At 43.4% G+C, this 27,941-nt stretch overlaps 1 protein-coding gene across 2 annotated transcripts in view; it reads right to left on the reverse strand.

The window, feature by feature from the left end:
- The window catches only part of LOC140202786 (A disintegrin and metalloproteinase with thrombospondin motifs 20-like), a 618,104-nt gene that overhangs the window by 307,076 nt on the left and 283,087 nt on the right, over positions 1–27,941 (reverse strand). For both annotated transcript variants that reach the window (XM_072268124.1, XM_072268123.1), the window contains exons 12-15: positions 15,746–15,891; positions 7,679–7,860; positions 7,456–7,592; positions 5,351–5,468 (exon numbers count right to left, since the gene is read on the reverse strand). In XM_072268124.1, coding sequence (XP_072124225.1) covers positions 5,351–5,468; positions 7,456–7,592; positions 7,679–7,860; positions 15,746–15,891 — 583 coding nt within the window. The remainder of the gene's footprint in view (positions 1–5,350; positions 5,469–7,455; positions 7,593–7,678; positions 7,861–15,745; positions 15,892–27,941) is intronic.

The following is a 27,941-nucleotide window of genomic DNA, read 5'->3' on the forward strand; positions in this document are numbered from 1 at the left end:
AGGTTCATTCCAAAAGTTACAAGGCATGGGATCCAGGGAAACCTGGCTGTGTGGATTCAGAATTGGCTTGCCCACAGAATGCAGAGGCTGGTAGTAAATGAAATGTATTCTGCCTGGAGGTCCATGACTAGTGATATTCCACAGGGATCTGTTCTGAACCACTGCTCTTTGTAATTTTTGTAAATGACTTCGGTGAGGAAGTGGTAGGGTGGGTTAGTAAGGATTAAGATGACACGAAGGTTGCTGGAGTTGTCAATAGCATAGAAGGTTTTACTGTAACAGTGACAGGATGTAGATCTGGGCAGAGAAGTGGCAGATGGCGCTCAACTTGGTAAAGTGTAAGGTGATACACTTTAGAATGGCAAACTTGGAAGCAGAATTCTTTGCAGCGTGGATGAAGGGTAGGATCATGGGGTCTACATAGATCCTTCAGAGTTTCCGTGGAAGTTGATAGGGTGGTTAAGAAGCTGCACAGTGTGTTCCTTTCATTAGTCGGGGGATTGAGTTCAAGAAGTGGGAGGTAATGTTGCAGCTCTGTGAAACTCTGTATAGGCCATACTTGGAATATTGTGTCCATTTGTGGCCACTTCATCATAGGAAGAAGGTGGAAGCTTTAGAGAGGGTGCAGAGGAGATCAGGATGCTGTCACAATTAAAAAGCATAATTTATGAACAGAGGCTGATCCTGTCACATATAAACTCCAGCCTTCCAGATAACCTCAACCACTACAGCTTTCCTACTGTTGAAGCAGGTTTAACTTCTGGCCCTACACTCATTCCTGTAGCATCTGGACATTAGACTATTGCTTATTGACTACTACTCTGCCTTCAACATAATAATTCCAAACAAACTAATTTCCAAACTCCTACAACTAGGACTCAGCACCTCCTTCTGCAACTGGATCCTTGAATTCCTGACTAACTGACCATAATCTGTAAGATCAGCAGCAACATCTCCAGCAGGATTATCCTCAACACCAGTGTTCTGCTAGGCTACATCTCATTGCCTGCCCTACTGCCTGCACATTCATGACTGTACAAGCAGAGTCTGCTTTGACCCGATCTACAAGTTTGCAGATGACAAGACTTTAGAGGGCTGGATCTCATTCAATGATGAGATAGAGTACAGGAAGGAGATAGACAGCCTAGTGACATGGTGTCAAGACATCACCTGTTCCTTCAATATCAGCAAAGAGAAGGATCTGGTCACAGTATCAATGACATTGAGTTTGCTTGTTGAGAGATTCAAGCCCTCAGGGAAGAACACCACCAATAATCAGTCCCAGTGGAACCACGTTGACACCACAGTCAAGCACAGCAGCACCTTTGCTTCATCAGGAGGCTACGGAATTTCAGCATATTCCCCTCAGCAAATTTTATCAATGCAACATAGAAAACACCCTCTCCAGAATCATCAGAGCTTGGTATGGCAATTGTGCTATGCAGGACTGCAAGTGTATGCAGAGAGTTGTGAACACAACTCAGCAGATCGCAGAAACCTGCTTGCCCTCTCTGGACTCCATCTACACTTTTTCCTGCCTCAGGATGGCAAATAACATGATGAAAGACCCTCCTACCTTGTACCTTCTCTCTTCCCGCCACACCGCCCGGCCGCCACTAATTCCATAGGACAGAAGATACAAATGCAAGAGAACACACACCTGGGCCAAATTGCAGCTTCTAGAAGACACTTGAGAAGAGCTCTTAGACTATAAAGATGAATTCTTGACCTCACACTCTACTTCATCATGGCCCTTCCACTTTATTTGTCCGACTGTAACTTTCCCTGTAACTGCAATGTTATTCTATATTCCATTTATTTCCTTTTGTCCTAGTTCAATGTATGTATGGAATGATCTGTCTAAATAGCATGTAAACAAAAGCATTTCACTGTATCTCAATACATGTGACAATAATTAGCTATTGCAATTACTGAACTTCTTCACCTTCCTTATTCACCTCATTTTGTTTATCTTCCAGCCCACTGTTAGATCGGTTTAAACCCTTCTGGTTCACTTCAGCAAATTTCCTCACGATACTTTCGGTTCCTCCCTCTAGTTTGGGTGCATAAAGGCCAGGACCAACAGGTTCTGGGGCAGCTTCTTTCACCGGACCATCAGATTTATCAGTACACATTGATCTGATTGCATATCTGAATGTACACAAATGTATACAAAATAATTACGTGTACAATCTTAGTGTTTGGGCAATGTCCTCCCACAATTCCCCTCTTATTTGCTTGAACATTGCGACGGAGATGCAACAGAAGATTTTTACTCCCTTGGATGTAAGAAATAATAAATACAAATACAAAAAAAAATTATTCCTCTTTTAGAGGTCAGCTTTGCCTTGGAAAACATCCCAATGGTCCATGAAACTGAATCCCTCCCTCCTCTTCTGCCACACATTCACCTGTCCCGTCTTCCTATTCCCACCCTTACTGCTGAATGCTTCCAGTATTCCTGACTCGGCCTTGGTACTGACTGGTTGCCTTTATGATATGGATACCTGGGAACTAAGCTGAAATTTATTAATTGAGTGAGAGTTAGAGCTTGGACATTGATGAAATTATACTCAAACCTCAAATGGACAGATAGAAACACACAAATGTAGGCACATACGGTTTTAAACTTCTACAGGGAGAGATTATTCTGAAGTCCTAATAAAGCCTGATTACCGGACTTGCAAAAGGATTAATTCCTTTATTCCAAAATAAGTAGCCAAGGAAAATCTTTGGGTATTACAGAAGGGAATTAGCCAGAATCACATCAGAGTGAAACCGACAGCCAGGCACAGAGGGAGTCCAGCTCCTGGTTTGCAGTTTAAAGAGTTTAAAGAGCAAAGGGCTCTACGGAAAGTTTTAAAGAAACTAATGGCACGATTTGAACTCTGATCAGTAAGGACAATCCTCCAACCATAGGCTGAATTTTTCATGTGGTTTTTGTACTATGTTATTTTATCTAGTTAGGAAACAGTTCAACACATACCAATTTGTTCTTCATATTTGCAAAGGAAAATCTGGAAAATCTGAAAAATCAGTCCACTTCCCATTCTTATTCTGATGTCTGCCCTTCACCTCTTCTACTACTGCAACAATGAGGCCATACTCAGGTTGGAGGAACAATACCTCATATTCCATTTGGGTAGCCTCCAACCTGAAGGCTTGAACATTGATTTCTCTAACTTACTCCTCCTCCCCCTTCTTCTCTTTTTCCATTCCCCATTCCGGCTAGCCTCTCACCCCTTCTCTTCTCTTCTCTTCTCTTCACCTGCCCATTACGTCCTTCTGGTTCCCCTAGTAATTCTCTTTTTTCCATGGTCCACACTCCTCTCCTATCAGATTCCTTTTTATTCAGCCCTTTGCTTTTTCTACCTATCACCTTCCAGCTTCTGACATTATCCCACTTCCCTCAACCATCCACCTTGTCCCTCACCTGGTTTAGCCTATCACCTGCCAGCTTGTGCTTCTCCCCATCCCACTACCTTATTCTGGCTACAGCCCTCTTCCTTTTCAGTCCTGATGAAGGGCCTCAGCCTGAAATGTTGAGTGTTTATTCCCCTCCATAGATGCTGCCTGACCTGCTGAGTTCCTCCAGCATTTTGCATGTGTTGCTCAAGATTCGAGCATCTGCAGAATCTCTTGTGTTTGAAAAGCAAAGCTGTGTTTTATTTTAATCGGTTGATGTTTTAAAAACACAGCTTCTTTAAAATAAGAATAGACTAGTGCTAGTGGAAGGTTGTTTCTTGGACTGGAAGCCTGTGACTAGTGCTGTGCCTCAGGAGTCAGTCAGGGGCCCATTGCTGTTTGATATCTGTATCAAGGATGAAAATGTTAATGCATTTGTAGAAGACGCTAATACAGATGATGTATGGGTGGTAAAGGAACTTATCAAAAATTACAGGGTGCTTTTTGATCATCTGGGTTGATGGAGTGAGGAATGGCAAATGGAGTTTAGTTCAGGTAAGTGCATATTGTTGCATCTTTGAAAGTCATGGTTGGACTTTCACAGTGAATGGCAGGGCCCTGGCACAGGATAGTGAAGAAACATTTTAGCATGCTGATCTTCATCTGTCAGGGTATAGAAATTGGGAGTTTATTTTGATATGAATGAGGCCACATTTTGAATATTGTGATCAGTTTTGGATGTGCTGCTATAGGAAAATAAAAATATTAAGCTGGAAAGTGTGCAGAGGAGATTTATGAAGGTGTTGCCAGGACTGAGCTATGGGGGTGGGGGGGAAGGCTCGACAGATTTTGCAGCATTTTATCTTGGAGCATAGAAGACTGAGAGGTGATCTCGATGTGTTAAAATATCATGAGCAGCAAGGTTAGGGTGAATACACTCAGTCTTTTTCCCAGTTTGGGAATCAAGAAACATTATTATGACTTTGAGGAGACTTAGTGTGTCTTCAAAGATTGTAGCATGTGTTCACAGATGTATAATGGAGAGCATCGCTGCTGTGTATGGGGGCTCCAATATAGAAGATCTAAAGAGGCTTCAAAGAATATTACCTCAGCAAGAACCATCACAGGCACAGTTGTCCCCATCATTGAGCATATAAGACCATTAAGACAGAAGCGGAATTAGGTCATTCAAAGGCAGTGCCTCAAGAAGGCAGCATCCATCACTAAAGACCCTCACCACCCAGGACATGCCCTTTTCTCATTATTAGCTTCAGGGTGGAGGTACTGGAGCCTGAAGACCCACGCTCACCATTTTAAGGAACAGTTTCTTCCCTTCTGCTATCACATTTCATGAACCCATGAACGCTACTACGCTATTCCACTTTGGCACCATTTACTTTATTTATCTTTATTGTAATTTTTAATGACTTAACACTGTAATCTGCCACATACAACAAAATGCATGACATACATATGTCAGTGATAATAATCATGATTCTGATTATTGGTCTGAATGAGAAAGCATAAATTTCAGGTGAGAGGGGACAGACTTAATAGAAACTTGAAGGGAAACCTTTTTACACCGAGGGTGGTCCATATATGGAATGAGTGGATGAGCTGTCAGGACATGATTGAGGTGGGTTAAAACAACTTTTAAAAGAAAGTTGGACAGATGCATGGATTGGAAAAGTTTAGAACAGGGGTTTCCAAACTGGGTTCCATAGACCCTTTGGTTAATGGTGGAGGTCCATGGTGTAAAAATGGTTGGGAACCCCTGGTTTAGAAGGATATTTTCCAAGTACATGCAAGTGGGAATGAATGAGATAGGCATCTTGGTCAACATGGACCATTTGGGTGAAGGGTTAGTTTTCCTACTCCATGACTCTCACGTTGAATTAGTCATTTTTTCTGTTTGCTGTTCGTGCACTCAGTGTACAGAACTTACCATACTGTGCATTGTTAAAAGTACCAGCCAGGGTCCGACAAGAGGAATTATCTCCTCCACACACTCCACATTTGTCCCGCCTTGCTTTGGAATTCAACACGTGATCACATCCCGCCTGCTGTAAAACAAATACTGGAGGTTAAAGGTTAAGTCCTGGTTAATGTACAAGAAACACTATATGCTATTTCCTGACACATATGCTATCATTAATAGAGATAGAGGGTAAACTTGTCAAAGATCATCCAACCAGTTTTATCTGATAGTGATAACCAACTGCAGAGGACTGGGGTGATATCAGTTGCAGACCCCTGGCAAGTTGTATGTTTGGCCTTTGATAATTGGACATACAGTCAACATCTACTTTAGTATTGAAATCCATTGTTCCCATCCCCACAGTGTCAGTTCCCATTCACAACTTCTTTTCCCTAGGGAGGGATGTCCTCCAACTCAATTCCCACACAACTTCTGCATCCGAAGGCTGAGAACAAGCCAGGAGTCGTGTGGAGAGGGTGAGGTCACTACACCCCATGGTGCCCGTGATTCAGGACTGCCAGTCTGTGAGGACGTGTGTGGGCATCAGGGAAGCATTTGCACCCTTGTGTGAGGAGCCAACTTTGCAGCTAGCTTGGGGGGGGGGGGCATTAACTGAGAGGTCTGCGCACAATAAAATCACCATCAGCCTGTCCTATTCCAACCAGATTGATATCACGTCAAGAAAGCTCACTAATGCTTCTACTTCTTCAGGAGGTTAAAAAAATTGGGCACGCTTCTGTCAATCAACTTTCATTGCTGCACCATAGAAAACATTCTGTCTTGATGTGTAATGGATTGATATGGGAACTGCTCTGCACATGAACACAAGACACCTTGCAGAGCTCAGCAGGTCACAGCAACTAGCCTCTCCTCTATGGATTCTGTCTATACATCTCGATGCCTCAGTAAAGCAGCCAATATAAGTGAGGACCACACGCAGCCTGGACCTTCTCTCTTCTCCTCTCTCCCCTCAGGCAGAAGATACAAAAGTCTGAAAGCATGTACCACAGGGCTCAAGGACACTTTCATCCCACTGTTATCAGAATCTTGAAAGGACTTCTTAGATAAGATGGAGTCTTGGCCTCACAATCTACCTTGTTCTGATCTTACACTTTATTGTTTGATCTTGCACTTCATTGTTTACCTGCACTGCACTCTTTCGGTAGCTTTTACACTTTATTCTGCATTGTTACTGTTTTATCTTATTCTAGCTCAATGCACTGTGTAATGATCTGATCTGTATGAACAGTATGCAAGACAAGCTTTTCACTGTATATGGGTACATGTGACAACAATAAGCCAACACCAACGCCAATACCAGTAAGAAACGCTGGAGGAACTCAGCAGGTCAAGCAGCACCTGTGGAGGGAAATAACCAGTTGACGTTTCAGGCCAAGACCTTTCATCAGGACTAGCTAGGAAGAGGTGGAAGCCAGAGTAAGAAGCTGGGGGAAGGGAAGGACTACAAGCTGGTAGATATAGGTGAGGCCAGCTGAGGGCATGGGGGTTGGGGGATGAAGTAAGAAGCTGGGAAGCGATAGGGGGAAAAGCTTAAGGGCTGAGTTTGACAGAAGGCGATAGGAGAGGATAATGGACCACAGGAGCAAGGAGAGGAGGAGGGGCACCAGAGGAAGGTGGGAGAGATGAAGGAGTGCAGTCTGGCAGGTGACAGGTTCAACCAGGTGAAGAGGAAGGCAGGTGGGTTGGAGAGGGAGGATGATGTGAGAAGTTGGGAGGTGATAGGTGGAAAAGGTTAAGGGCGGAAGAGGGGTGAATCTAATAGGAGAGGACAGCAGAACATGGGAGATAGGGAAGCAGATCCGACAGTCTGTACAGATGCTTCCTGGCTGCGGGGCCAGCACCACCCCATGAAATGCTCACTCTCTTCCAAAATGCTTCCCCCATCAACTCCAAGTTGCAGATGCATCCGATGCATTTCTCGCCCAGGACCTGCATGGCGATAGTTCCCTCCAAAGTGCTTTCAGGTGTCATGGGGAGGAGCTGACACACAGATCCAAAGAAACACTCCCCCTCCCTCCCCAGTTTCAACAATGTGCTGCTTCATAACTTACTCTGCACAAGCCTTGCACGCAGATGTCGTTGGTGTCAGGGCCGCAGGTGGTGCCGTCGGTGACGCGATCCTTGAGCTGGTAATATGCAGTCGTCCCAGCCACACGGCAAAAAAGCTTGCAGCGATCCTTCATCAGAACTGACGCAGAGACAGACGTATGAAATTGACTCCAGATTACAGTGAATTTTGGCCAACTGCACCACAGAATGGCTCGGAATACTTACTGCCACTGTACTTCGGAAGCCAACGCACATTTGCTGGCAACCCGTTGATGTTAAAATGCTTCCCATCGAACTCTGAACACTGCTCTTCCCTGAAATCCTTTCTGCCCTTTGGGCACGGCTCGGTGTTACAGGATCGGAACTTCATTCTACGACCCACACAATACTTCCCGCCATTCCTGGGCCTAGTCGGGACAGGAAACAGTAAAATAAACTTATGGGGCAGTAAAAAACATCATGTTTCAGCTTCAAGGTCAAACTTAATATATGATTACCCAGGAATACAGTCAAATGAAACAGCATTACTCTGGGGTTAGAGTGCAAAACACAGTATCAACAGTCATACAAGGGACACATAACACATATAAGATAGCAGTAAAATACAATCACAAAAATAAGAATATATTCCAAGTCCCTAAGTTCATGGAGGTTACAGCAGTCGAACAAAATGCGCTTGTTTTCTGCTGAGTGAACACTGGAGAGCAGCACTGATGCCAGCTTGGACGCTGTGCCACACTGCCTCTAGCTCCAATTCTGACGCCCCTCTCCTGGGTGACTACAGTTAGGCAGCAAAGTGGCTTGAGGCCTAGTCTTGCACCGAGTGAACACTGGAGAGCAGCACTGATGCCAGCATGGACGCTGTGCCACACGGCCTCCGATACCTTTCTTCTGAACAGCTGCAAACTGTGGCTCGTTCTCACGATGACCAAGGCCACACAGCTCCTTGCTGGTGGAGCCGCCAATAAACTAGTGAACTGGACTTCAGTATTCCACATTACCAATGCCCAATAGGGTGTTGTGATCACAAGAAAAGGGACTAGGAGAATCATTTGCTGCATGCACCAACTCAGACACCTCTCTCTTGCAGACAGCAGAATTTTCCGCACCAAGTCCAACTCCTTCAGTTTCTTCACCAATGAGAAACTCCCTGATGGGAAACTTAAGCAAATTAAGGCTAACGATGCAGGGTCAAAACAATGGCTTAAACTGAACACGAAAAAGGTCAGAAGGGATAACTTCACATGTACAATGCAGAGTAGCAAAAGTGACAACACTGAGAAGTAACTCTTTTTCAACAATCTTTCTAGCCTGAAACAAAATTACAGAATTATTAATATATCACTAGCTGAAAACAGGTTTATTTTTGTTAATTTGTTCAGTTTTCAGGATCTTGGTGCTTCAGACATATAATGTCCATCACTTTGAGGAGATTTAGTATACAGTGCCGTGTTAAAGTATTCAGCCCCGGTCCTTTGTTCACATAAATGAGGATAACAATCAATTTAACTGAAATTTTTAATATGTGAATCTAATGCTCCTTTTCTCATAGTAGAATCCAAAATACAGGAAAAATTGTAAAACATTAAAAACTAAAAATTCAAAACCTGAAATATTGATCCCCACTTTCTCAGTACTTAGTTGAACCACCTCACACAGCAATTACAGCCAGTGGTCTTTTTGGATAAGTCTCTATTAGCCTTGCGCAGCCTGATGGAGCAAGAGTTGCCCATTCCTCCTTGTAAAACTGCTCAAGCTGTGCTAAGTTAGTTGGGGAGGCTGTGGACAGCAGTCCTGCGGTCTTGCCAGAGATGTTCATCTGGCTTAAAGTCAGGACTCTGACTGGGCCACTCAAGGACATCAATTTTCTTCATTTGAAGCAACTCCATAGTTGCTCTGGCAGTGCGCTTTTGGTAGTTGAAGATGAACTTCCTCCCCAGTTGAAACTTTCTGTCAGAGGCGTGTATGTTTTTATCCAGCATCTCTCTTAATTTAGCAGTATTTATCTTCCCATCAGGCCTGGACAGATTTTCAGTCCCCGCTGCTGAAAAGCATCCACATAGTATGATGCTACCTCCACTGTACTTTACAGTAGGGATGGTGTTACCTAGTTCAATCTCATCCAACCACAATACCTTCTTCCACATATCTACAGTATCTTCTAAGTGACACTTTGCAAAGTCTTTACAGGCAAGTGTAGGCTTTTTCTTCAGCCAAGGCTTCTTCATTGCTGCTCTTCCATATATATTCTTTTTGTGCAAGGCCTTAGAGATTGTGGAGCTATGAACTTCATGTCCAGTTTGTAGCCACTGACTTCTGCAGTTCAGTCAGAGTGACTATTGGCATCTCAGTAGCCTCTTTTACAAGTGCCATTCTTCTCTCACAACTAAGTCTAGAGGAACGGCCTGACCTAGGCAATGTGGTTGTGGTTTCATATTTTTTCCACAGTTTCACGACGGACTGCACTGGTATGTTCAAGGTATGTTTAGGGCCTTTGAGATGGTCTTGTATCCTTTCCCAGATTTGTGCTACTTAGTTACCAGTTCCCTGACTTGTCTCAAATGCTCTTTTGTCTTATTTTGATTTGGTTTGTTGAAAATCTACCATACTGTTGGACTTTATAGAGCAAGGGGGTATTTATGCAGATAATTTCATCGAAAGCAGGTGATCCTCCAATTTTTTACATCAACAGATTGGGTGAGATGTTAAGGTAATATACTGAGGAAAGTTAGTGTAGTAATTACAAAGGGGATGAATACGTTTTCAGCCTCACGAATTTTGGTTTTTACTATTTAGTAAATTGTTGACAGGTTTTGGAATTTTCCTTTTGACTTGACATGATGCATAATGTTTTGTAGATTAGCTCAAAAATATCCTACTTTAATATACGGTATGTTAAATTTCAAAAATGGGACAGTAAAATGTGAAGATATTTGTGGGAGCTCAATACTATGAGTTCACCATCAGTCTCCTATATTCTGCGGAATAAAAGCCCACCTTGTGCAACCCTTCCCTTGAACATAGTCCCTCAAGTCCTGGAAACATGCTTATAAACAGTTTTTCACACTTTTTTCAATTTAATGCATTGTTCCTGTAACTGGGTAACCTAAACTGAACACAATACTCTAAGTATGCCCTCACCACCATCTTCTACAATGCAACATATCTTCCTAGCTTCCGTATTCAATGACCTGACTGATGAAGGTCTATGTACCAAAAGCTTCATCTCTGCACTATCTACCTGGGGCTCCACATTAAGGGAACCATGCACGTATTCTTTGAGGTCCCTCTGTTCTATAACAAGACCCAGGACCCTTTTGTTAAATGTAAAAGTCCTACTTTGATTTGTCCTTGCAAAACGTAACACTTCACACTTATCTGAAATAAATTCCATTTGCCATTCCTCAGTCCAGCTGTCTAGATAATCAAGATTCCACTGCAATTCTGGGTACTCCTCCACTGTCTACAACACCACCTCCGTTAGTGTCATTAACAAGGTTACTAGTATTTCCTCCAATATTCCCATCCATTTCATTAATATAGAAGACAAATAACAATGAGTCCAGCACTAACTGCTGGGTCACACCGCTAGTCACAATCCTCCAGTCTAAGAAACATCCTTTTACTTTCACCTCTGTGCCCTACCATCATGCCAATGTTGTATCCTGTTTGCTAGCTCTCCTTGGTTGCCAGTAGCAACAGTTTTTTATGGGGCTGGTCCAGCTTATTTCTGATCAGTTGTGGTCTTCAGGATGTTGATGTTGGGAACATTGAACTGGAAATAATGCTGAATGTCAAGAATAGGTGGCTTGATCTTGCCTTGCTGGAGGTGGACACTGCTTGGTGTGAATCTTATCAATCAAACCTGAATGTTATCTGGGGCTTGCTGTGTGCAGTTGTGATAGGTTTCTTTCTCTGTTGAGTTGCAGGCAGAACAAATCCATTGAAATGTTAGGAATCGGAAATATTTTATATTTTCAACTGTTTAAGAGAGAAAGGAGGCAAAATTCTTTCTTACAGGTTGTGGTTTGTGCAATTTGCTCTTTATTCAAGCATTAGGGTTTGATGCTTTCTTCAATGGGTTCCATCATGTTTTCTTTGTTTTGGGGCTGCCTGCGGGAAGATGAATCTCAGGTTGTATTCTGTATGCATACTTTGATATTAAATGTACATTGAATCTTTGAAACTTGTCTCTTCCACAAAGTGTGATGGAAGAAGAATTTTAGAGGAACACACACAAAATGCTGGAGGAACTCAGCAGGCCAGGCAGCATCTATGGAAAAGAGTAAAAAGTCCACTTTCAGGCCAAGTCCTGAAGAAGGGTTTCGGCCTGAAGCGACGACTGTTTACTCATTTTCATAGATGTTGTCTGACCTGCTGATTTCCTGCGGAATTTTGTGTGTGTTGCTTTGGATTTTCCTACAACTGCAGATTTTCTCATGTTTGAAAATTTTTTCAGTAATTTTAACATTGAAGTGGAATGCTGGCAGGCAGGTTAAGGAAGGTTGCAAGCAGTGGGTAAAAGCTGTGGAGCTGAAATTACAAACCGATCAGCTGATTGTAGGGCAGGGTAGAGGGGCTGAAGGGCCAGAGGGAATGATTCCTGCTCCAAGTTCCCCCTTTCAAATGTATGTCCATGTAAACAGAAACAGAACGTTGGCTTTAAACTGGATGAACTATAACTACATCGACCACCTGCTTGACAAATCCATGCCAACACGGGGAATGCAAAGTGATCGTATTTTCAATTCTGTAAGAGAAACAACAGCTGAAAAGAAAAATGGGAAGTTTCTGTCAATGCGAGCGGGACTTTCCCTGCTTTTTCCCAGCCCAGTGCATGGCTTGTTTCTCTATGCAAAGGTTGAATGAGAAGGAAGTCACCATTTTTGCTTAGAACGGTTCGTCAGCCATCCTGTTCATTTGCAATGCTTACAGTTACAGTCGTAATATACTTTTAGCACATTGGCTTACATAAATCAGGACAACAAGTACAGGAGTTGGAATGTTACATTGAAGGTCTATGACATGTTGGAGAGGCCAAATTTGGAATATTGTATGCAGTTCTGGTCATCTACCAGCAGGACAAATCTCAATAAGAATGAAAGATTGTGGAGAAAATCGACAAAGCTGTTGCCGGGACTGGAGAACCTCTGTTATCGGGAAAGGTTAAATAGGTTGGGATTTCATTTTCTGGAGCACAGGAAAATAAAGGGTGATCTTGTAGAGGCATACCAAATTATGAAGTTTATCGGTAAGGCAAATGCATGCAGACTTTTTCCCCTGAGGCTGGGTGAGGCAAGAACTAAAGGCCATAGGTTAAGGGTGAAAGGTGAAATATTTAGAAACATAGAAAACCCACAGCACAATACAGGCTCTTCGGCCCACAATGCTGTGCCAAACATGTACTTACCTTAGAAATTACCAAGGGTTACCCATAGCCCTCAATTTTTCTAACCTCCATGTATTTATCCAGGAGTCTCTTAAAAGACCCTATCATATCCATCTCCACCTCCATTGCCGGCAGCCCATTCCACGCACTTACCACTATCTTCATAAAAAACTTACCCCTGACATCTTCTCTGTACCTACTTCCAAGCACCTTAAAACTGTGCCCTCTCATGCTATCCACTTCAGCCCTGGGAAAAAGCCTCTGCCTATCCACACAATCAATGCCTCTCATCATCTTATACAACTCTATCAGGTCACCTCTCATCCTCTGACGCTCCAAGGAGAAAAGGCCAAGTTCACCCAACCTATTTTCATGAGGCATGCTCCCCAATCCAGGCAACTTCTTTTAAATCTCCTCTGCACCCTTCTTACAGTTTCCACATCTCTCCTGTAGTGAGGCGACCAGAAATGAGCACAGAACTCCAAGTGGGGTCTGACCAGGGTCCTATATAGCTGCAACATTACCTCTCTGCTCCTAAATTCAATCCCATGGTTGATGAAGGCCAGGGCACTGTATGCTTTCTGAACCACAGAGTCAACCTGTGCAGCAGCTTTGAGTGTCCTATGGACTCGGACCCCAAGATCCCGCTGATCCTCCACACTGCCAAGAGTCTTACCATTAATGCTATATTCTTCCATTATATTTGACCTACCAAAATGAACCACTTCACACTTACCTGGGTTGAACTCCATCTGCCACTTTTCAGCCCAGTTTTGCATCCTATCAATATCCCGCTGTAACCTCTGACAGGCCTCCACACTATCCACAACACCCCCAGCCTTTGTGCCACCGGCAAATTTACTAGCCCATCCCTCCACTTCCTCATCCAGGTCATTTATAAAAATCATGAAGAGTAGGGGTCCCAGAACAGATCCCTGAAGCACTCTACTGGTCATTGACCTCCTTGCAGAATATGACCTGTCTACAACCACTCTTTGCCTTCTGTGGGCAAGCCAGTTCTGGATCCACAAATCAATGTCCCCTTGGATCCCATGCCTCCTTACTTTCTCAATAAGCCTTGCATGGGATACCTTAGCAAATGCCTTGCTGAAATCCATATACACTATATCTACTGCTCCACCTCCATCAATGTGTTTAGTCACATCCTCAAAAATTCAATCAAGCTCATAAGGCACGACCTGCCTTTGTCAAAGCCATGCAGACTATTCCTAATCATATTATGCCTCTCCAAATGTTCATAAATCCTGCCTCTCAGGATCTTCTCATCAACATACCAACCACTGAAGTAAGACTCGCTGGTCTATAATTTCCTGGGCTATCTCTACTTCCTTTCTTGAATAAGGGAACAACATTCACAACCCTCCAATCCTCTGGAACCTCTCCTATCCCTATTGATGATGCAAAGATCACCGCCAGAGGCTCAGCAATCTCCTCCCTTGCCTCCCACAGTAGCCTGGGGTATATCTCGTCCGGTCCCGGTGACTTATCCAACTTGATGCTTTCCAAAAGCTCCAGCACATCCACTTTCTTAATATCTACATGCTCAAGCTTTTCAGTCTGCTGCAAGTGAACACTACAATCACCAAGATCCTTTTTCATAGTGAATACTGAAGCAAAGTACTTATTAAGTACCTCTGCTATTTCCTCCGGTTCCATACACACTTTTCCACTGTCACACTTGATTTGTCATATTCTCTCATGCCTTATCCTCTTGCTCTTTACATACTTGTAGAATGCCTTGGGATTTTCCTTAATCCTGTCCTCCAAGGCCTTCTCATGGCCCCTTCAGGCTCTCCTAATTTCATTCTTATGCTCCTTCCTGCTAGCCTTATTATTTTCTAGATGCCTATCATTACCTAGTTTTTGAACCTTTCGTAAGCTCTTCTTTTCTTCTTGACTAGATTTACAACAGCCTTTGTACACCTCGGATCTTGTACCCTACCACCCTTTCCCTGTCTCATTGGAATGTATCTATACAGAAGTCCATGCAAATATCTCCTGAACATTTGCCACATTTTTTCCGTACACCTCCCTGAGGACATCTGTTCCCAATTTATGCTTCCAAGTTCCTGCCTGATAGCCTCATATTTCCCCTTACTCCAATTAAACGCATTCCTAACTTATCTGTTCCTATCCCTCTCCATTGCTATGGTAAAGAAGATAGAATTATGATCACTATCTCCAAAATGATCTCCCACTAAGAGATCTGACACCTGACCAGGTTAATTTTTTAAGAGACACCTAAGGGGGTACTTCTTCACTTAGAGGGAGGTGCGAGTGTAGAACAAGCTGCCGGGGGAGGTGGTTGATGTGATTTTGATTGTAACATTCAAGAGGAGTTTAGATGGGTGAGTTTGGAACAGAAGGATATGGAGGGCCATGATCCTGGTGCTGGAGGTCAAGTTGGCATGGACTGAATGGGCCAAATGGCCTGTTTCTATGTTGTAGTGCTCTATAATTCTATGACTTTACATGGATGAGAGGGGTTTGGAGGGCTACGCTCCATGTGCAGATAGATGAGATCAGGCAGAGATCTGTTTAGCATAAAATAAATGAACCAAGTGGCCTGTTACTGTTCTCTAGAGCTCTCTGACTTAAAGTACATGCCAGTCCAATCATAACAAGTCGGCAGAAAGGACTCTGCCACGATAGGCAATTGAGGAAAGTGACAACTGTGTCTGTCATCATGGAGGCTAGAGCACTGTGTGATCCGAAACCCAGACCCTCTCCAGCTAGCACCAGTGGTTAGTGAGCTGGAATAATTCTTCGGAATAGAGTAGTACATCTGCCTGCATGCACTCTCTCCACAGGCTAATCCCAAGTCTGTTCACGGGTGTGAGCTGGCGCAGGGGAACACTCGAAAGCGCTAGTCGGCAGCTTACTCCGGCTTGTTGCAGTCTCTCACTGCGTTTCTGATGCCTCCCCCGCACGGCCTGGAGCACGCTCCGTACGGTCCCCAGGGCCCCCACGCTCCGTCCACTGGCCTTGCCGCCATCTCCTTGTTCACGCAGAGCCCGTGCCAACAATGCTGCCATCACACAAAACAATAGAAAAACAAGAAATGTGTTTAACAAAAGGGGTGGAGCACCACAGCAATCACACAACAGTACGCACAACAGATTCTGCAGAAGCTGGAAATCTCAAGCAACACAGACAAAATGCTGAAACAACTCAGCAGGTTAGGCACCATCAGGACCTGAGCCCCCTGTCAATCAGAATTGACCATGGATATTGCGTCCTACCTGCCTAGATATCCAAGCCTGGGCAGTGTGATATGGAGGGCAAGCTGTTGCCCATGTAGCAAGCTCCTCCTCTCCATGCATCTGATGAACCCAAAGGGACGGCACAGACCCATACTGTTTGGTACCAGCAGCATCACAAGAATTGCCAGTCAACATTGAACTCAATGTAGGACTGCCTTAGGGACCCCAGCTCTGGATTATTCCCTCGGGGTTTGCTCTCAAAGCCCTCCTCATGAGTGGGTATAGCAACAAAGCAGCGGTGGTTTGAGATCAGAGTTTCCTTTCTCTTGGATGAGCTGCCAACCGCAGCTGATGGCTGACAAGCCCTATCTGCGTGAAGCGATTGGTTTTAAGGCACCAATGACCCACCTTTTCCCCTTCTCCTGAAGCATCTATGAAGGGGAATAAACAATTAACATTTTGATCAGGGATCCTTCAACCCACCCCCTTTAACCTTTTCGTTTTCTCTCATTCCTGTGCCCCTCTCACTCCTTCACTCCCCCTTCTCTACTCAAACCATCTGCCGATCACCTCCCACCAGCTCCATCATGGGCTCAACCCTCCTCACCAACGAGGGCATCTTCAAGAGGTGGCGTCTCATGAGGGGTGGCAGACTTCGTTACGGATTGTCATCATCTGGGACAAGCCCTTTTCTCATCACTACCAACAGGGAGAAGGAACAGAAGCCTGAAGACCCACGCCTAACATTTTAGGAACACCTTCATCCCCTCTGCTGTCAGATTTCTGAATGCCTGTGAACACTACCTTGCTATTCCACTTTGCAATATTAATTTTTTATTGTAACTTACAGTAATTTTTGATGTCTTGCACTGTACTGCTGCCACGAAAACAACAAATTTCTTTACACTGGTCAGTGATAATAAACCTGTTTCAAATTCCTTTTCTGTCATGTTCCACTCTCCTATTAGGTTCCCTCTTCTTCAGCCCTTTACCTCTTCCAATTATCCCCTCCCAGCTTCCCCAATCAATGCACCTCCCCCCACCCACCCATATTGCCCCACACCAGGTTTTACCTATCACCTGACAACTCATCTCACTTCTCCCTCCCTCTTTCTTATTCTGGCTTTTTTCCCACTTCCTTTCTGTCCTGATGGAGGGTCTTGGCTTGGAATGTTGATTGTTTATTCTCCTCCATAGATGCAGTCTGACCTGCTGAGTTCCTACAGCCCTTTGGGGGGTGATACACCATGGTACAGAGCAGCAACTGACCCATTGGAAAAGCAGGACATGACCACTGACCCAATGTGAGATCAAGCTCAGAATCTGCTGCTCTGACAGGAAATAGCACCTAGGAGAATGAACTGGTCATAATTTTGACAGATCTATTCCTTGTACACATGTCTCGAGCAAACTGGATGCTTCCTTACAGTTATAGTAGATTTGGCAAGTCAGAGTAGATATATAGATAGGTTTTGAAATTCCAACCATTGGAGGCTTTCTCATGACCTACAGCCACTTGGCAGAAGTCCCAGATTGTTCCTGCCCCATGGAGTTCATGTGGTGGCAGTAAAAACTCTTCCCCTCTCTCAGCTGGGGTCCTGCCCCTCTGTGCACCAGGGAGAATTCCATTTCTATGCTTTGTATACACTTGCTTTCAAACTTTGTACTTTCTGTAGAATTCAAACAAAATGATCATGACTGGGGCTCTATGGACTCATGTGAACTTTGCCTTTTTAGTTGCTTTGCTCCCAGGAACTGAGAAATTTTTTGAGGAAGATAGATCTCACTATTCCCACCAGTGAGAAGAAACACAAAATGCAACTTAGCTTCAGGTTAGGAATGTTGAGCCCTGTGGTCATCTGTTCACTTGCTGTGCACTACATTTATCAGTCACAGGCCAAGAGTCCACTGGAGTACAGGTGGTCCAACCTACCAGCTAACAGTTGGGAAGGATCTCATATGAAGTCTCTTACTCTTTGTTGACCTGCCTCACCGGTCTCCCCCCACTTGCTGGTTCCTGGTCCCACAGCAGGCAGTGTGTGACCTCCCGCTTTGACCTGCAATGGTGGCTGCTGAGCTTCTGCTCAGCACAGCTGGATCACTGACTGATCGGAGGTCTCTGACTGAGCAAGGTCCCAAGATGGCATGGGGTCTTCAACTTATTCTGAGACTCTGGTGGTGGTGCAAGGGTGTGGGGAATCAGATTTACTACTGCAACATTACAGCACTATGCCTGATAATTAACATTTTAGCAGAATCCAATATTCATCTTGGAATTGCTACACAGTGACAGGCATGTAGACAAGAGTGAGTATAATATGCTAGTCCTCCAGTCCTTCCTCTTCTTCTGTTTGCCAGAAGATGCAGATTGTCCAAACCAGGAGAAACCAGAGACGAGAAAGGTGGTGAAATTTCCAAACAGTCATAGATTCTAACGGGTCTTTTGGCCCATTTAGTTCATGCTGACAAATATGACATCTTAGTTGCCTGGATTTGGCTCATACCCCACTGGACCTTTCCAATACATGTACCTGTCCAGTGTCATTTAATTCCTAATATCATACATGCCTCAACCACTTCCTCTGGCAGTCCATTCCACATACTGATACCCTCAGATGAAAAGTTACCCTTTGAGTTCCTATTAAATCACTCCCATCTGACGTTAAACCTAAGCCCTCTAGTTCTTGATTCCCCAGCTCTGGGTAGAAATGCATTCATCCTATCTACGCCCCTCAAGAGTTTATACAGCTCTATAAGATCACCTCTTGGCCTCCCAAGAAAAATTCTGGCCTCCTTTATCTAGCCAGACTCTCCCTAATCCACTCAGTTGAATCCTTGCTCAACAGAATTTATCTCTCACATTAAGATGTCCTGACAGATGATAATTCGTGACATTTGTCTTGATGACCTTTTTGAGCTGGAAGTGAGTAAGGTGTCAAGTTGAGGTGAATGGGAGAGGGAGGCTGGTTCAGGACTTTATTATAAGGTCTGGCATCACAGAAAGCCCAACAATGCATGTAACATCCCAGTACTCTGCTTGCTGGTGCTATTTATCACATTTTATTCGGTGCATCTTTCAAAGTGGCTTCAAAACTCCCCACAGTTTTAAGAGCACCACTTTACTGAGAAGTGTTCAGCTTTGGTCACCTCATTATAAGAAAGATGTGGAAGCTTTAGAGAGGGTGTAGAAGAGATTTACCAGGATGCTGCCTGGAGAAGAGAACATGTCTTATGAGAGCAGGTTGAGCAAGCTAAGGCTTTTCTCCTTGGGGTGAGAGAGGAAGAGAAGTCACTTGATAGAGCTGTATGAGATGATAAAAGGCATAATAGAGTGAACAGTCAAAGACTTTTTTCCCTGGGCGGTCATGGCTAATATGATAGGATATACTTTTAAGGTGATTGGAGGAAAGTATAGCAGGGATGTCATTGATAAGTTTTTCGCACAGAAACTGGCAAATGCACAAAATGCATTGCCAAGAGGTAGTGGTAGAGAAAGGTACATTAGGCACATCAGTGAAAGAAAATGGAGGGTTAGATGGGAGGGGACAGTTAGATTGGTTTGGGATTAGGTTTAAAAGTCAATGCAAAATTGTGAGCCAAATTTTTTTTTACTGTGCTATCTTCTTGTATGTCAATTCTATATTAACTCTGGTGAAAGACTGAACAGATTAATCTTAACAGCAAATATCATTAAAAAAGAATTGGATTTAGGTTGAGGTTTTATAATATGATCACATTAAATTCCTGGGTTCAAAACTATTGTGCGGTAATCTGTGCATTATTAAGATTCACAGTGTGAGGAATTTGTTATTCCCGCCCTGTTCAACAAGAAAAGAAGTTCAGGTGTCAAGCTGACAAACAGATTTAAAGCTAGCATCAGCTGTGCACTCAAGAACTGCACATAGTAACTCACACACGCAGGATTTGATTTTCATCAGAGAGAGAAAGAGACTAAGAGATTCTGTGGGAACTTCAGCAGGGTCGATGAGGTTTGCTGAATTGTGGTTGTTACTGGAGGATGAGAGGCAAGCATGTCAGATGTTGTGATCCTTCATGCAATGATAAGGACACTTGCTGATCTGCCATCTGATAATTAACACAGTAGTGTGATTGAGGGTGCAGTTTCCTCAGCTGAACAAAAATAAAATCACCCCATAAGATCATAAGATTAGCTTTATCTGTCTCATGTATGTTGAAACATACAATGAAATGCATCAAATCAAAGCAGCAAGGTTTGTACTAGGGAGAGCCTGCAAGTGTCACCTCACTTCCAGTGCCATCATGCTATGCCCACACCTCCCTAACCCTCACCATACATTCTTGGAATATGGGAGGAAACCAGAGCACCCAGAAGAAATCTTTATGATCACGGGGAGAACGTACAGACTCCTTACAGACAGTGGCAGGAATCGAACCCTGATTTCCCAGCTGGTGCTGCCGAGTGTTGTGTTGATCGCTATGCTACGTGCTGCCCAATGCCCTTGAACCTTTTGAACACACGCAAGGAGTCAGGGACTGTCCACCTTAACTGCTCTCAGTTCATTACTGCTGATGAAGCTGCTGTTTGTTCACTGTTGAAGTAATTACAGCCATGGATCAGTCTGCTGATGTGTGAAGCTGCATAGAGCAATAACCACTGTCAACACCCTTCACAATCCACTGGAAGAATGGTTTCCTCAGAGTGAAAATCCCTCCTCACAATCCCACTTCAATATGTTAGGAAAGTCTTTGAAGCAGGGTTAATAAGGTTTTCACCTACACAGCTGTTGTGGGCTGCAACTCCAAAGAGCATTGAGATGTTTCACTAACTGAATTGTTAAGCAATGAGTAGGTTAATTCATCCCATCTTCCCACAAGATCCCGACTCAATGGGAGTACAGGTTAGAAGGACAGGGTTGTAAAGCTGCCATCTGAACTTGCCAGGTTATGGGAAATGTGTCTGCAGCTGAACTTAGTCCTTCACTTTTTGGAATTCTCTGATTGTGAATCACAATCAGTGACATAGTGTCATGACAACAACCTTTCTCTCAATGTGGGAGAAAAAAAAGAGCTGGTTATTGACTTCTGGAAGTGGGGTGTGTGGTAGTGCATCTGCTCCTATCTACATCAGCCTAGGAGTCACCAATAGCCTGTCCTGATCCAACCAAATTAAAGTCATGGCCAAGAAACTCACAAAGGTGTCTACTTCCTCAGGAGGCTAAATAATTTGGTATGAACCCATCAACCCTTAACAATTCCTATAGAAGCTGTTCTATCTGGATGCATTATGACTTGGTGTGGCCATTGCTTTTCTCATGGCTGCAAGAAACTGCAGAGAGATGTGGTATATCACAGCAACCACCCTCCCCTCCATGGCCTCTGTCTGTACTTCTTGCTGTTTCAGTAAAGCAAAACCCACCCACGCTGGATATTCTCCCTTCCTCCTCCTCATCAGGCACAAAAGCCTGAAAGCTCTTGCCACTAGGCTGAAGGACAGTTTCTACTCCACTGTTGTAAGACTATTAAATAATTCCCTAGTCCAATAAAATGGACTTTTGACCTCATAATCCATCTTGTTATAATCTTATGTTTTATTGCACTGCACTTTCTTTGTAGCAGTTACACGTTATTCTACATTGTTATAGTCCTACTTTAATCTACCTCGATGTACAGTAGTGATCTGAACTGTATGAACAGTATGTGAGACAACTTTACACTCTAGCTCAGTACATGTGACTATAATAAACCAATAACAACACTCCCATAAAATGCAGAAAAACTCATTCTGGACTGGTCCAAGAGGCATTCAATTCTGCTGTACTAGTGTGTGGAATGTGTGGAGACATTTGACAGATGAGAAATGTCAATTACACTGCACACTAGATGCGTTTGTAGTTATTAGGTTAGGGAATCATTGCTCACAGTCTGGTATAGTGGAATGGCTAGTAGACCTGTTGTCTCACAGCACCACAGAACCAGGTTCAATCTTGACACCTGGCACTGTCTATCTGGAGTTTGCACCTTCTCCCTGTAACCACATCGGCTTACCACAGGTTCACAGGTTTATTCTGAAACCCTAAAGATCCCTGGCTTGAGGTTAATTGGGCACAATAAGTTGTCCCTAGTCTGTAGGTGAGTGGTTGGATCTGGATTCTGCTGACAATAACGTGGTGAGAATAAAAATAGGGATTAATATATGCATGGAATTGGTAGACTGCAGAGCCTGTTTCTCTGACTATGTGACTAAGAGAAGCCCAAAGTCAGCATGCTAAATGAAGCAAAAACAACAAGCATTGAAGCCTACGTCATCAAGAACCAACTAAGATGGAGTGGTCATGTTGTTCAGATGAAAGATGAACGTCTGCCGAAACAAATCTTCTACTCCCAGCTTAAAAAAGGCAAACATAAAAGACATGGACAACAGAAGAGATTCAAAGACGTCTTAAAAGCCAATGTGAAGAAATATAAGATCGACATCAACAATTGGGAAACCAGCGCCAAGGACAGGAAACTCTGGCAGGCCATCATCCGAGAAGGAACAGCAACTTTCGGAGCCAACAGATGTGCAGAATTAGAAGAAAAGAGAAGAAAATGGAAAGAGAGGCAGCAACAACCAAAGCCTGATCTACCATCTGGAACTACCTGTCCTGAATGCGGAAGAACTTTCAAAGCCAAGATTGGACTCATAAGCACTTGAAAGCCCATAAATAGATCAACAGAATGAAGACCATCATCCTCGACCTCGAGGGATAACCACCATGATATCCCAATGTAACTTGGGTGGATTTTCCTCAGAAAAGATCAATCATTTTGTAAGCTTGCTTTCACTGAATCAGGTCTTCAATAGAACTAAAAATCCAAAAAGCTGGAAGCCTGAAATAAATACAAAATACTGAAAACATTCAGCAGGTCAGGCAGATTCTGTGGAGAGGTTTAATATCTTAACTCAGTTTCTCTTTCTTTAAAAAGATTGGCATAGAAAATATGGAGGCAGGTGACTATTTAAGAGATTGTGCTATCTGTATCATGTAATAAAAGATTTGAGAAGACAAACTCCAGCAACTATTTTTAATTGACAGTTAACATAGTCTTGATGGGTTCAAGTAGCCTGTTCCAATGTTGTATTTACCTGTGAGTCAGTGGGTAACTGTAACTGACAGTGCAGATACGTTATCTCTGTCAAGATATGCAAACAAGCTGATGGATTTCATGATTTGCATTCCTTTCTATGCATCTTTGCAGGAATGTGATGACAACCCATAGTACAGTAGCGCTGTACTTTGTAAGTTACTCAGTATGGAGGTCACAGATAACTTTGCACAGTGATGTTTATCAGGGACCAAATCATTTTTACAACAGGTTTGACTATGAACTGCCTTAATGAATACAAGACACAAATTGGGAATGAAACACAATTAATAACAACTCTCAGACTACAAATACACAAACACACACACATACACAAAAAAACTCTCCGATTCTCTTCACCATTTACACTTCGGACTTCAACTACTGCACAGAGTCTTGTCATCTTCATCTTCTACAAATACACAAATACACACACACACACACACACACACACACACACACACAAAACAACTACATTCAGAGGTCATGGAGAATCCTGCTAGTGGTTCACAACCTAACTTTATGCCATGGACCAATACCATTAAGCAAGGGATCTGTGGACCCCAGGTTGGGAACTCTGATAACTTTGATCACTTTACATTAAAATGGATTTTTTGGTTTTTTTTATTGCAAAATACTGTATTGTTTATGTTTAATTTATATTTACCTTGTGAATGTTGCTTATATGATGCTATGTACCTGTGATGCTGCTGCAAGTTAGGTTTGTCCTTCCATCTGTGCATGCATGTACATGCCCAGAAGACAATAAACTTGACTTTGACTTTGATTGTTTATGAGAAGTCAAATGAAGACTTGAAAAGTTTACTATTTGGAGCAACCTGGATTTCTACTGCAAGATTATTCTAAAACTAAAAGAGGACATAGCATGAAATTGAAGGCAGCATTTGAGATTTCATCTTGCTTGATGCTCCTGTGTAACAACTTTACTTCTCTGAATGCACGAGGTTATTAGTTGACTTCCAAAACTTTGTGTGCTGGTGTGGAAGTGTACTCCATGGCTCTCAAGCAGGCTCTCCACGTCATCAGGAGAGGCAAAAAGGTTAAAATACAGAAGTGACCCCATTCTGGTGGCTGGGACATTTGTTACCAGCCAGATATTGATCACTTCTGCCTGATGCACATCCTGGCGAGAACCAAGATATACAAATACACAATTTCAGATCAACAAATTATTTGGAGCAAATGCTTAAGATTTACGTTTGAGAACTGAAGCTACTTAAGTCCATAAGACCATGAGATAGAGAAGCAGAATTAGGCCATTCAATCCATTGGGTCTGCTCCACCATTTTATCATGTTGATTTGTTGTCCCTTTCAACTCCATTCTCCTGCTTTTTCCCTGTAACCTTTGACACCCTGACTAATCAAGAACTTATCAATCTCCACTTTAACTATACCCAATAACTTGGCCTCCACAGCCCTCTGTAGCAATGAATTCCACAGATTCAGCACCCTCTGGTTAAAGAAATTCCCCCTCATCTCTCTTCTGAAGGGATATCCTTCCATCCTGAGACTCTGCCTTCTGGCCTTAGACTCCCCAACTATAGGAAACATCCTCTCCGTGTTCACTCTATCTAGACCTGTCAATATGCGACAGGTTTCAATGAGATTCCCCCTCAGTCTTGTCAGCTTCAGTGAATACAGACTCAAGGCTATCAAACACCTCACAAATATTAGCCCTTTTATTACTGTGATCATTCTCATGAACTTCCTCTTGACCCTCTCCAATGCTAGCACGTTCTTCCTTAGATAAGGGGCCCAAAACTGCTCTCAGTACTCTGTGTGGTCTGACCAATGGTTTATAAAGCTACAGCATTATATCCTTGCTTTTATATCCTAGTCCATTCTGAGGTAATGACGATTCTTGGGTATCATGTTATTCAGGGTGAGAGAAGAAGTGCATAAAATCATGTAGAGCATAGATAGAGTGAATTTATATAGCTCCCCCCCCCCATGGAAAATGAAGGAACATAGGTTTAAGGTCAGAAGTGATAGATTTACCTGAGGGACAACTTCTTTGTGGAGAGGGTGGTGCAGGTATGGAATGATCTACCAGAGAAAGTGGTAGAGGCAGGAGCAATAACAGCATTTAAAAGACACTTAGATAAATAATGGGTTCGAGGGGTTTGGAGGGATATGGGCTAGGCATGGGCTAATGGGTCTAGCTTGCTGGGCACCATGTTTGGCATAGGCAAGTTGAGCCAAAGGTCCTGTTTCCATGTTGCATTACTCTATATGACTTTAATTCCCTCTTCCTCATACCTACCACTTCCACCCTCCCCCAGAGATGCAGCTTGACCATTGAAGTCCTCCAGCAGTTTGTTTGTTGCTCCAGATTCCAGCATTACGTCCCCATGCTTAGTAAAGTGCCTGTAGTGGCCACCAGTGTCAGAATTAGGCTGTTCTAATCACAGAATGCATCCGCCAGTGATAATCTTCAGAACATAGAACATGGAACAGTACAGGCCCTTCAGCCCACAGTGTTGTACCGACCTTACGATCTACTCCAGGATCATTCTAATCCTTCTTTCCCAGATAACTCTGCATTTTTCTTTCATCTACGTGCCTATCTACGAATCTTTTAAATGTCCATAATGTATCAGCTTCAACCACCACCCCCAGTAATGCATGCAAGGCATTTACCACTCTCTGTGTTAAAAACCTACCTCTGACATCACCCCTATACTTTGTTTGAGTCACATTAATTGGGATGTCCTCTGATATTAGCCATTGTCACCCTGGGGAAAAGGTGCTGGCTGTCCAATCTACTGTATCTATGGCTCTCATAATCTTATACTCCATTAATCATGAGCAAGGATTTATCTTCACCAATCTCAAGTACAACTGTGTCCAGTTATGGCAGTCATATGAAAAGGGGGATTCAGAATGTGTTGGTGAAGGAGGCAGACTCAGTTGTGGCATTTGGAAAGGAATTGGGTACGTGTTGAAAGAGTTTGTAATGGTGTGAGGAGTGGGTAGGAGTGAGACTGGCTGGATTCCTCTTTCATAGAACCAGTTCAAACTTAGGAAACCAAATGGCTTCCTTCCATCTGGTCACTGTTCTCCATTCAAGATCTTTGTGTGTTTTTTGACCTCATGATCTCCATGGCATCCTCTCAAACAGGATTACAAAACAGTGACTGAAGATGGTAGCGGATTTCTAAACACTGGTTCGTCCTTCTCCTCATTCTGAAAGTCCTGCCAACTGACGACTGATGAAATGGGAAGTAAAAACCTCAGTGTGTCAAATAGCTTGTAGAAAATTATAACTACTGCAGGGCTGAGACTGACTGCACTCACCTCATTTGTCTGCTTACTCAGGTGACCTTGGTCCAATCAAGAGAGTTTCCCTTGAAGCCAAAACAAATAACTTTAATTTTGCATAACCTCTTCGAATTGAAACGAACGGTGCCCAGACATTAAAGGATAGCTTCTCAATGCATAGTTGCTATTGAAGATTGGTCTGTAATAAAAAAGGGGGCCTTAAAGGAATGCAAATTCCCTATGCTTTAATTCAGCGGTCCCCAACCACCGGGCCGCGGACCGATGCCGGGCCGCAAAGCATGTGCTACCAGGCCGCGAGGAAACGATATGATTTGGCGATAGGAGCCAGCTGCACCTTTCCTCATTCCTTGTCACAGCCACTGTTGAGCTTGAACGAACGCGAGGTCATTACCCGCGTGTCATCCATGTCAGCGCGGGAAGAAGATCAACCCCTCGTGCTTGCAGATGACGGCGGGCTGAAAAGTATGTTTGACATAACATTTCTGCCGGCATTCTGGATCAAAGTCAAGGCTAAATATCCTGAGATAGTCATGAAAGCACTGAAAACATTGCTTCCGTTTCCAACATATCTCTGCAATGAATGCAACGAAAACTAAACTGCGGAATAGACTGGACATAAGGAGCCCCCTTCGAGTATCGCTGTCTCCCATCACCCCTCGATAGGACCGTCTTGTTACAGGAAAACAAGCCCAGGGCTCCCACTGATTCAGCGATATTGGTGTGTTGCAATGATTTTATATGTCCATATGGGGAAAATATGTGCTGTGTGTTTAATATCCATACGTTACTTAAAATGTTATGATGCTATTGACTTATAAGTGACTTATATAACCATATAACAATTACAGCACAGAAACAGGCCATCTCTGCCCTTCTAGTCCATGCTGAACGCTACTCTCACCTGGTCCCACCGACCTGCACTCAGCGCATAACCCTCCATTCCTTTTCTGTCCATATACCTATCCAATTTTTCTTTAAGTGATAATATTGAACCTGCCTCTACCACTTCTACTGGATGTTCGTTCAACACTTACTTCAAGCTCCCCTGTCCTCCCCTGAAACTTGACTTATCACTATATTCACGTGAGGAAAATATGCGCTATGTGTTTAATATTAAATTCGTTAGATAAACCCTTTTAGAAATGAAACTGAGTGTATTAGCAACTTATCACCTATATTCCGGTCGTGATTAACACCCCCCCCACTGAACAGAATCATCAAAAACGATTTGTAGAAAAAAAATCGACACGTACACGCATATGCACTGGTGCCCGCGCAAGGCTTCATGGTCATCGTAGTCTTTCTTGGGGTAAACACAATGTATCTGACTGCCACTCTTGTCCGTTGGCAACCCTACCCCACCCCCGCGCCCGGGTCGGCCGGTCCACAAGAATATTGTCCATAATAAACGAGTCCGCAGTGCAAAAAAGGTTGGGGAGCCCTGCTTTAAATGTAGGCTCTAAT

The sequence above is a fragment of the Mobula birostris genome, chromosome 9, assembly GCF_030028105.1.
Source record: "Mobula birostris isolate sMobBir1 chromosome 9, sMobBir1.hap1, whole genome shotgun sequence".
Classification (NCBI taxonomy): Eukaryota; Metazoa; Chordata; class Chondrichthyes; order Myliobatiformes; family Myliobatidae; genus Mobula; species Mobula birostris.